Below are 12,325 nucleotides of genomic sequence, written 5' to 3'. Positions count from 1 at the left end.
TTTTCTTGCCTTATCTTGACTTTTTAAGTTCAATCTCGCACGATTTTAGAAAGACCGAATCAACATGATCATATCATTCTTTGATTTTTATGGTCAGCATATTATTCTTTGATGGTTGAAGATTTGAAAGATACAAAACTTATTGTGTCCGGAAATTTACATTTTCCTTCACAGAATCACATATACTTGTTTTCAGTCGTGTGTAGAATGACTGTAGAGGGACTCACTTTGATTCTTGGATCTATATATCGCCATGAATACATTGTCAAGCCATGCCTCATAATTTAGCTTCTTCTTTTTTTCTCCAGTTTTTCTAGGTCTTGATATCGTTGAAAGTTGGTAATTTTTGATTGAAGTAGAATCAATATAAATATAAAGTTGGCCATTTCTCTAAAATAAAAAAGAAGAAGTGGAAGATTGTAATAAAAACAATCAATTATGCAGAATATTGACAATCAAGGAAAGCTGAAAAACAAAACTGAAAAAGGAAAAAAGAAAGATAAACCATATGGGGGTTTTACATATTTAAATTTCCTTGAGCTTATAACATATATATGGCAATGATTTAAGGACTGCAACAATTAACACAGAATCTCCCCTCCATATACGGGAAGGCATTTTCCGTTGTTGAAATGTTTCGCTGCACAGTCTTGTATATACAGTGGAGGTCTTCAGTCTCTCGATCGTGCGCAAACTGAGTAGCAAACTGAGTCAGCTGCATGCTGCACTTGTTCATCCGCATTCAACTAGCATGTATAGCTTATTTCCAAGTCTTAGAATGTATATATATTTTTTTTCTTTTATTCCATTTGTATGACAGTGAATTCCAATTCTGATTGTGTACGTGGGATCTTGCCCTATTTTCTTGCCATGGAGTGAGCTAAACTACCCATCTACCCATCTTAGCTAGTTAATCCAAGTCTAAAGGGTCACGCACGACCCAAATCATTGATTGAAATACGCAAATAATGTGATGAAAAGCTAATCATGCATGGGGAAGGTTTTCGAAAGAAGATGACTAATAAGGATTTGAACATACACCGGGACTCCACCTACAAATAAATAGGGTGCGTCTATTGCCACCCCACAAAGTATTTTGCTCACCCCACACGTTATTGATTTATTAAATGACTAATATACCCTAATGTAAAATTACAACAAAGGATAATTTGCTGTTACAAATTACAAATTATTATTTTTTAGATAAACACGTACTTCATAAACCTTAACTCAAAATGTTTGCTCACCCCACATGTTGTTGATTTATTGAATGACTAATATACCCTAATGTAAAATTACAGCAAGGGAGAATTAGCTGTTACCAGTGACGGACGTAGAGAGATATGTAAGTGGGGGCAAAAAAATTGAGGAAGTAGGGAACCTCTAGAGACAGCTCATTGTCCATTTCTTCTTCCTCTCCGATCTCCAATTTTTAATCACAGATCTTGATAAGCCACATATTTTGAATCATTCCAGTAACAACAAGACACAATTTTAAGACCTAAACTTTGTTTAATTAATGTGAGGTAGCAGATTCTTATGTACCAATGTCATGACTGGGGCAGATTTGACTAAATACTGGGCATACATATGAAGCTGCTGGCCAAAAAAAAAGTTCACTGGGGGCAATAGCCCCCACTCGCCCCCCTCTGCGTCCGCCATTGGCTGTTACAAATTACAAATTATTATTTTTAGAGAAAAACACGTACTTTATAAACCTTAACCCAAAATTTATCATATTCGATCTTTCTATGAAGTTTGAATAAGACAATAGCATTTAACTGAAGGTTAGGTGAACTGTTTGTATTTTTTTTCTTTATTGATGTTTCGTCTATCTATTTAATTATTTCTCATATCGATTTTGTATGTAAAATTCCTTGTCTAGTCGCTCACTTATATATATTCGATTTGTTTTTTTTTATCGGCATTAGAGCTTTTTCCTAGTAGAGTTTACAAACATTTTGCATCTTGATATCAATGGATACCAATGAGTTGTTAAGTTTGAGAGTTTTTTCTTGTTCTTTGATTGAGATTTATACTTTAATGTGATTTTTATTGTTCAGTTTGTGATTTCATTTACCCAAATGATATTAATCTTATGGTTTTCTTGAAATTCATTTTGTTTTTAGAGTTCAATGGTTATTGGAAGAGGTTGATATTATGTGTATTGAAAATCGGTGAATAAAATAAATTTAAAATTAAAAATATATAGGTGAGAAGAGATCGAATGTAGGGTGAAAAAAAATTTAGGGTGAACAAAGCAAAAACGAGAAAATTAATGGTATTTTAGGTATTGTAAATGGGTGAATAAAGTAAATTTATAATTAAAAATATATATATGGAATGTGAAGAGAACGTGAGATGAACAAAATGGTTTGTGGAGTGACAATAGACGCATCTAATAAATATTGTAAATCAGGGATGATCCAAGCTCCATTAAACTCTAATAAGTAAAGAAAGGCGATATCGGTATTTTCTTATACCAATATATGATAGCTAATCAATCAAGCTAGCTAGCTAGCTACTGTACGTATAGCTTTCACAATTAAATACCATGAAGAAAGAAACGAGTGAAATCAGGAAACCATCCATGATGCTCAAACGATCGATGAGTTGGTAATTTTTCCTTATTGCATATCAAATTACTGTCAATCAAAAACGCTAGGGTTTAATAACTTTAAGGGCCAATTACATATAAGTCTATTTTGAGATATTTTTTCTCACATAGGTCCACCCTAACATTTTTACTCACATAAGTCCACCCAAGCCTAAATAAGGTTTTGTATTAGGTATTAAAGTTCAACATAATTACAGACTGTCATCCAACAAAAAAAAAGATTCTCTCTTATATTTACAAAAATGCCACTAATGTAAAAAGTCAACACCTACTATCATCTCCGGCCAACCTCAGGCGAGATCTCCGGCCGACCTCCGGCAGGTCTCCGGCCGATCTCCGACAAAGTTTCTGGCCGACCGCCGACAAAGTTTCCCACCGACCTCCGACAATGTTACCGACGATTGCAAATGATACTGTCACTAGTAACAAAAGCTATTACCACAGGCAATAAAAGCTACTACCACGGGTTATAAAAGCTACTATGGACCTATGGTGAGATTTCCGGCAACCTCCAGCAAGGTCACAAAAGATACTATCGCCAACAGCAAAAAATACTACCGTACATAACAAAAGCTACTACCACCAGCTACAAAAGCTACTATGACAGTAGCTTTTCATATACTACCTTATAGTAGTATATTGTCACCAGCTATAAAAGATACTATCGAACATATGAAAAACTACTATAAGGTAGAACAAAGCTACTGTCACTAACTATAAAATATACTACCGAGCATATAAAAAACTACTACCACCAACTATAAAAGCTACTACAGTTAGATTTCCAATGACCTCTAACGAAGTCACAAAAGATATTGTCGCTAGCAACAAAAACTACTACCGCAAGTAACAAAAACTACTACCACCATCAACAAAAACTATTACCTCCAAACAAAACCAATAGCTAATGTTTTCGACAACAAATCTACTATCAAGCATAATGAAAGCTATTACCAATGTGTCAAAAATAAACAATCACAGTGGGGAAAATATACTATCACAATGATGAAAATGTACTATCGCATTATTCAAAATATACTATCATACAATGAGGCCAAAACATACTTATGAATCTTGTTTCATTCATCTCCTACATTATCAAAACATGATTCTGTGCATGATTTCTCACACTCACTATCAAATTAACAGAAAACATCATCCTAATCTTTGTTTACATTTTCTCAAAACCAAAGAAAGAAATTGCAGCAAATTTACACTAAGAATTTTACTAGAACAGTCACCCCCAATCGGAGGTCTAGATCTTTAGGTCGTCAACCAAATCTGCTACTTCTCGTCTCTGATCTTCATCGATTGGAGCCATCTGAGGTGACATCTTCGAAGCCGGTGGAAGGCGATCATAGCCGTCAAGGACCAGACGAGCCGACGAGCCATCAGGTTTCAGAGATCAAGTCGAGGTCAAATCAGAAGTTATTATCGATTGAACTGGACGCAAGAGACGATCCGACGACTTCGAGGTCGAGGCGCGTCGTCGTCGATCCGGCGACTTCGAGTTCGAGGCGCCGTCGTCGGGCCGGCGGAGTCGAGGTCGAGGTCAAGGCTTCATCGCTGTTCTTGCGATGCAGAGGTCGAGCCAACATCGTCATCTATCAAGCGGCGCCGAGCCATCGTCGTCGAGTCGGTGTTGGCCTGAGACGTCGCCATGGCCGGAGATTCGAGATCGGAGAAGAGAGGGAGGAGGAAGACGATGAGCCAGAGAGAGAGAGAGAGAGAGAGAGAGAGAGAGAGAGAGAGAGAGAGAGAGAGAGAGAGAGAGAGAGAGAGAGAGTAGTAGTAGTAGTAGTAGTAGTAGTAGTAGTAGTAGTAGTAAGTAAGTAAGTAAGTAAGTAAGTAAGTAAGTAAGTAAGTAAGTAAGTAAGTAAGTAAGTAAGTAAGTAGTAGTAGTATATAGTATAGTAGTAGTAGTATATATATATATATATATATATATATATATATATATATATATATATATATATACTACTACTACTACTACTACTACTACTACTAACGTAACGTACGTACGTACGTACGTACGTACGTACGTACGTACGTACGTACGTTACGTTACGTTACGTTACGTTACGTTACGTTACGTTACGTTACGTTACGTTAGTTACGTTACGTTACGTTACGTACGTACGTACGTACGTACGTACGTACGTACGTACGTACGTAGTACGTAGTACGTACGTACGTACGTACGTAACGTACGTACGTACGTAAGTAGTAGTACGTAACGTACGTAACGTACGTACGGGGTAACGTACGGGGTACGTAACTTTTTACGGGGGTACGTACGTTACGAACGTTTTTAAAACGTACGTTAAACGGGGGTACGTTTTTAACGTAACGGGGGTTTTTACGTACGTAAACTTTTTACGGGGGTAACGTTTTTACGTAACGGGGGTACGTAACGTAAACGGTCTAAACGGTTTTTAACGGGGTAACGACGGTTTTTACGTAAACTTTTAGGGAGTAGTATAAGGNGAGATAGTAGTAAGNGTTATAGTANGAATAGAGTATAGTAGTAGAGTANAGTAGAGTAGAGAGAGAGAGAGAGATTCGTGTGAGAAGAAGGGATTTGTAGGGAATGAGGGTATTTTAGGAACATCATAAAAGTAAAGTGACAAGTTTAGGCTTAAAAATGGATTTATATGGGTAAAAATATTAAGGTGGACTTATGTTACAAAAAATGTTGAGAAAGTGACTTTAGTGAAATTTTCTATAACTTTAATTACTCTTTTATTGCATAAAAAAAAAAACTTTAATTACTCTTTTATCGAAATAAAACCATAAGTGAGCTCCCGATAATCCTATACAGTAAGCTCCAGAAAACTCCGTGTGATATTGCCGAGATCATTGAAGTTTTTTTTGCAGGTAATTTAACATGTGTTAAAATAACAATAGATTGCTGAGTAATGCTGAATGTACCGAGAAAATAAGAACCGGGTGAGCTTGCAGTTCAACCTACACCACACAGTTACTACTACACAGAGCACTGACGAGAGGGCTACTATACACTGAATGCATGCTAATGTGGTAGCGAGTACATGAAGTGTTGAAGAACGGGTACTACTGCATCCAGCACTGATCGATGTGACTGTGTAAGATTGCAAGCAAACCTAGCACTACTCGTAAGGTTGCAAAAACACTCAGTGTTGATGCGATGGTGCTACAACATCGATAGCTGGGCGAGATCTCGAGTACATCGATTGATGCCAATCCAGTTAACCTATATCTGACTATCTGGGTGCTCTTGCACCAAGCAAGTACTCGAACTATAACTCAATTGTTTTGGTTATAAAACTAATATTACTATGTCAAATACTATAACCCATTTCATGTACTCACGACACTGAAAATGTGTGGAAGTGTGATTAGCCAACTTTAGATATAATCATATAAAGACACAAAGAATAGCAGATCGATATAGGTAAAACTGTATTCCATTAAGTTTTCTGGGTAATACAGCTCTGTTTCTTCTTCTCCAAAGTCTTTGATATATACCTTTCTTTTCCTCAAATTTGTTGATTAAGTCCTAACACACAACAAGGCTGAAGATAACCGTCTAGATAGAACAAACTCAAGTCCCATGCAAGACTTGATTTGTTTAAGGAACCAAGCAAATTATATATCATACCCAAAGACTATTGATTTAACTAAACTTACAGTATTACAGAACTATATGAACCATAATTTTGATATTTGTTTTATAGAGCATTTAGCAAAAGATTAAGAACATCGATCAATAGTTTTCAGAGTCAGCAATCAAAACTCTTAGTTTACAGTTACTATAATTGTAACTTCAGGTGGTTGCTATCATACAATGTAATTATGATTATCCAAGGTAAGGTGCAGCGCTAGCTAAGTTAATCGATCATCAAGTATAAGAGAGTTGCTTCTCCTAGGCTGAACCAAGCGTGTTATTTGCTTAATCACTCTCACTAGCTACTCACCGCCAGCCAGTTCTTTCTGCTCAATGCTTCGAATCAAAGCTAAAACAAAGTGAATCATATATTCATATCGATTAAAGACTAAACGCACTTCACTTATGAAAGCAATGTCTTTGCTTAACTAGTAGTTCACAGACTAATTGAAACAGTAATTAAGTTCACCTACATAGACCCACAAGTAGTGTTGATATCTCAACTTTTGAGGAAGTATTATGTCCAAAAGATAAAAAGAAAAACAAAGGGATGAGTAGAACTCATAAAGCTGCCGTTTGTTCTATAATGTTGAGATGAGTGGTGGTTGATTAATTGATTTCCTACTCAAACTAATTTTAAGCCGAATGACATCTTTCGTTCATTAAGTGATTTTCCACTTTCACGAAGGGTTGGAAGATCACACAACTCAAATGCCAAGTACTATGAATAATTTTGAGAAAGAATTTGCATGTTTGATTTTCTACTCAAACTAAGCCAAGCAGCGTCGACAGGTTTCCACTTGCAATCACACATTATCACATTGTATATGTTTTGTTTTGTTTTCTTTAAGATTTTTTGTTGTTACATGTGGATTATATATAAGATCATACTGTATATAAGCTCGTTTCCAACAAAAATAAAACGTTTAATCTGAATACGCAATGTTGTTTAGCAAGAATAATCCACATCAAATTTCATGTGAAGCCTCATATGGGCAGTGTGATTTACGACCTTGCCTTTCATATGATACCAAAGTCACATATCTTAAGAACAATTGGGTGCTTTATAACGAATTACTTGTATTCGATCCAAATCTATATCGTTTTACAATAAACGTTATTAAAGTCGTGTTTTGAAATTTATTATGTTTGATTGTTTGGGTAATTCAATAGTAACTTTATGATCTTTTCAGATATTAGAGTGAATTAAATTGTAAATATCTTCAAGAAGATTGATCGTGGTTAGCATATTGATGGGATTTGATCTACTAAGAAGTAGCTAAATGTCTACCATATACATCATGTGTATGTGTATCTATATCCATATATGTTTATATGTAATCTAAATTGAGATATTGAAATAAATAAAAATATTTTAATTATGAGGTTACTGATCTTCTTGACTTGGTTAACACTAAAAAACTCTAAGCTTTTCCAGCATGTAGCTGCCTTACCAGCATATTAACGCTTATGAGGTTTTAGAATAGTTACCACCTACCAGGAAGACATTATCTTCCCAAACCTCTTGTTTTGCAAAACACGATAACAATCGTGTTTTTCCAGCATGCAGCTTGCCTAGCTAAAAGACTTTGACTGAAGTAAAACATACAGTAGATGGTTAAAAATAGTTACACAAGGCAGTGTATATGGACGTCAAGACTATGCAGATTAACTCTAACGTACGGACACTCAGAACAAGCTCAAAGATCCTAATAATACTCCCAAGCATAAATAGTTTTAAAGATTAACATACGTTTCATCCTCGTTGACTCATCCACGTATTTGTGGATAAATATAAAAATACAAAACCCTAGAAAATAAAACCATGTTCTAGTCAACTAACCGTACAACATATTCAGAACTTGCAAAGCTAAAAAATAACGTCGTTGCTTTCTAGTTAAGTTTTGAACTAATTCCATCTCGTTTGCTCATCAAAGATCTAGTCAACTAAATATATCAGTACAGATATTATGTCCCCCCAGTCAATCACCAATCTATTTATATAAATAATGGGAGTCGAGATGAGCCTCATATGTAGGCAAGTTTCCTCTACCCGATTCAGAAAAAAAAATTAGTACATATTATTATTATTTTTTTTATAGATTCTAGAACTCAGCTCATCTGGTTCCATTTATTCCATTAGAAGTAAGGGCAAGGGGCCTGAAAACCTCGAGGTATAGAATAAGTATGACTGATATCTTCGTAGAGAACGTAATAATATATCAGTACAGTTTTGATGATCGAACATACACTATCCGTAATGTATATATAGAATGTACGTAAGGAATATCAATTCTGTCTTTGGATAAAAACGAAAATAGAAACCCTGAAGAAATTAGGCTAATAAATTAAAATAATTGTATATAATTAATGATAATTACAAGCCTGTAATGTGTGGAAAAAGCAGCTCGAACCAACCGACAGACAAGGAGAAGCATTGGCTTAGTTTTCTTAGCTTGCAATTGAAGCGATATGAATAGGTATATGGCAGTTAGAACCACTAGAACTCCCTTCTATAGAGTCAGAGAGAGAGAGAGAGAGCCTCTCTCACTCCCTTCACTCCCTCACTCCCCTCAGAAACTATATGACGTGTATTTCTACGGAGATGTACGTATGGTCTGGATGTACGGGCGTCCATCCCTTGTATTAAGCTTTTGACTCCTCCGGCGGCGCCACCACAATAGCAGAAAGAGTCCCTCACCTCCCACTTGTCGCCACCTGCTCACTTTCTCCTCCACAAAATTCATTCCGAGCCAACACTTAAACTAAAAACCAGGACTCAGTAAGACCAGCCTCTATTTTTTTTTTTTACCACCCCTACGTATTCCCTCTATCAGTTTAAGCAATTACATCCTTTCACACTTCTGCATGCCTCTCCTGCATATATAGCCACTCTCTCTTTCTTTCTCCATCCTTTTTTTGTTTTTTGTTTTTTTATTTTATTTTTTAAAATAAAACTTCTGGTCTTATGTGAATTCGACCTTGTATATTTTCATGGCTATGGTTGATCAAGACCAGCAATCAAACTTCAAACACTTCTGTAAAATCTGCAAGAAAGGATTCGGGTGTGGAAGAGCATTAGGAGGACACATGAGGGCGCATGGGATCGGAGACGAGAGCGGCCAGATTGACGACGACGACGACCCCCCTAGCGATTGGGAGGACAAAATTGGTGGAGGGAGAAACGTGCCTTCTACCAACACCAAATGCATGTACGCCTTAAGAACAAACCCTAATCGTTTGAAGACCTGCCGGAATTGCGAAAATTGTGGCAAGGAGTTCTTGTCTTGGAAATCATTTCTCGAACACGGAAAATGTAGTAGCTCCGTCGACGCAGCGGAGTCTCTGGTATCATCACCGGATTACGAAGACGACAGGAGAGGATGCAGCGGGTGGTCTAAAAGAAAGAGATCCTTGAGGGCGAAAGTGGGTACGTTTGGTAACTCACATTGCCCGTCAAGTGAGGAAGAAGATCTGGCCAACTGCTTAATGATGTTATCTAACGCAACCGTTGATCCTATGGAAGCTGAACCAGAAGAGTCTTGTGCTTCAGCTAGCAAAGAAGAGGAACGAATTCGAAACCCTATGAACAATTATATGGCACCGATGTCCCATGGGATGGCCGTATACAACAACAAGGCAAAAGGCATCGCTAATGGTAAAGGTTTGTTTGAATGCAAAGCATGCAAGAAAGTTTTTAATTCTCATCAAGCCTTGGGTGGCCATAGGGCTAGCCACAAGAAGGTTAAGGGCTGCTTTGCTGCCCGCCTCGACCAGCACGAAGATAGTATGGCAGACGACGACGTTATTACGCACGAAGAGTTCTTCCCATCAAAACCAAGCTCAAGTTTACAGTTCGACCATGGGTCTAATGCCCCATCATCGGCTTATACTTCCAAGAGAAAATCGAAGGTGCATGAGTGCTCCATATGTCACCGGATTTTCTCATCGGGGCAGGCGTTGGGCGGGCACAAGCGGTGTCATTGGATCACGTCTAACGCAGCCCCGGACACGTCCACTTTGGCTAAGTTCCATGAGTTTCAAGAAAGCATGGAGCAGCAAATGATGAACCAACAAAGGCCAAAGTTTGATACCACTACTTCTGACCCACTCGACCTCAAGCTTGATCTTAACCTTCCCGCTCCCACAGCGGATGAGAACGGTGGAGGAGGAGGCAGAAGAGATCGTCCGATCACAAATCCAAATCCATCAAGCCTAGAGGTACCTACAGATTTTTTTTTACAGTCTTGGGTGGGGACAAAAGAGGAGGACAATCCCCATCATCTTCTTCACTCCCACAACCAAATTGACAACGACAACAGCACTATTAACAAGGACGAATATAATGTTAATAACCACAATAATAGCAGTGGTTCGATGAATGTGGTGGATGAAGCAGACAGTAAGGTAAAGTTAGCAAAGCTAAGTGAACTTAAGGATATCAACGCAAGTGGGAGTTCCTCGCCATGGTTGCAAGTGGGGCTTGGTTCAGCAACTAATGTTGCAGCTGACCCGTAAATTATTTTGATCAAGGACAGTGAGATTTTCTAATCTCTCCAATCTTCCTCTCTCCCTCTCTCACTTTTTCTTTTTTATATATATTGTACGTATCAATCAAGAAACTGTAATTATCAACTCGACAAGCTCATCATATATACTCCACATATATATATTCTTGTTACAAATGTACTTACTTTTTTCAATGTACATTTTGTTTTGGGGTCATCAGGAACCCTAAATTTATTTCTTCTAATAGAGGGAAGAACAGGTAAGTGCACTAGCTAGCTATCACTAGATCAAGAGTACTTGTTAAATTCCAGTTATAGTCTTCATGGCAAGTTATTGTTTATTTATATTTGTATTAAGATCTTATTTCCTATTACATGATTATCTTGATGATCGAAAACGCTTCAAAGTCTTTGAATTAATTGTTTCCTTTGTGCGTGTATTAGATTTCAACTACCACACTGCTAGCTTTGGGTTTCCTAGAGAAGATGATAACTACTTTCCGAGTAAAAATTAATCGAGATAATCAAATTATGACGGATCCTATAAAAAGCGTTTAAAGTGATCTTTGTTTCGCAAAATACTGTGACTGTTCTGTTAAGACACATTGTAGTCTATAATTAATCTAATCGAGTTTGTTAGAAAATGTCTCTACGTATAAGAATTGTTAGAGAGTTTTATGTTGTCTAATTTTCTTGTTCACGTGTGCTCTAAACCACCATCCCAACGTATTGTACGTAACAGTCAAACTTCTACTAGTCTCTTCCTTTTTGCGTATGGAGCGCGCGCAGTACAACAAATAGTTGTATGCTTTGTTAGGGAAGGATGAATCATGCTTATAATATGCAACAAGAAACTATAGATATTTGATATATTTCTCTTTACCAAGCAGTGGGAAGAGTCTTGGGCTCTGACCGTGTGCCTGTGGAAGAATGAGTCGGCGACTCATATATAGGCAATGGCTCATGAGGGCACACTTATTCACCGAGCCATAGCAAAAACGAGTTTTCATAGGGCAATTATCACTACTTATGGCCCTGTTGCTGATATTGATCAACAATAGTATAATTGAAACCCGAAAAACAAGTCTCGATATTCTTCACACACTTATTCAAAGTCATTTAATATATGTTAAAATTAGTGCTAGAACTAACACACATCCTTAATTTGGTACACTAGCCGCGAACAGGTAATCGATATTCTTCAAGCGCAGATGTTACTTATTTGGTGCTAGAACTAATTAACATCCTTATTTGGTACACTTAAGTGATACCGGCCATGAAGAGGTTTTGCATTTTTTAAAGGGAAAAAGACCATTTGCACAAAATAGAAAAAGTCAAACCCCATTTCAATGATAATCTTTTTTATTAGCCCATTTGAATACAAGGTACTTATTTTAAGCCCAAATACACAAATCTTTATTAAAATATAATAAAATGATATTTTAAAAGACTTTTTTACCCTTAACCTTTATTTAAAGAGAAAAATAAAAAATAAAAAGGAAAGACTTTCCCGGAAACACACAGGACACCGGCGCCGGTCGCCGGTCACAGGAT

General features: G+C 37.0%; 1 protein-coding gene across 1 annotated transcript; it reads left to right on the top strand.

Moving 5' to 3' along the window:
- The first annotated feature begins 9,257 nt into the window (after window positions 1–9,257).
- On the top strand, window positions 9,258–10,781 carry LOC101307639. Its single transcript, XM_004308429.1, has one exon. The coding sequence runs from the start codon at window positions 9,258–9,260 to the stop codon at window positions 10,779–10,781; it is 1,524 nt and encodes a 507-aa protein (XP_004308477.1).
- The last annotated feature ends 1,544 nt before the right edge of the window (window positions 10,782–12,325 follow it).

Source organism: Fragaria vesca, linkage group LG7 (assembly GCF_000184155.1).
Source record: "Fragaria vesca subsp. vesca linkage group LG7, FraVesHawaii_1.0, whole genome shotgun sequence".
NCBI lineage: Eukaryota > Viridiplantae > Streptophyta > Magnoliopsida > Rosales > Rosaceae > Fragaria > Fragaria vesca.
The sequence above is the reverse complement of the archived record's forward strand: the minus strand, read 5'-3'. Positions and strand labels throughout refer to the sequence as shown.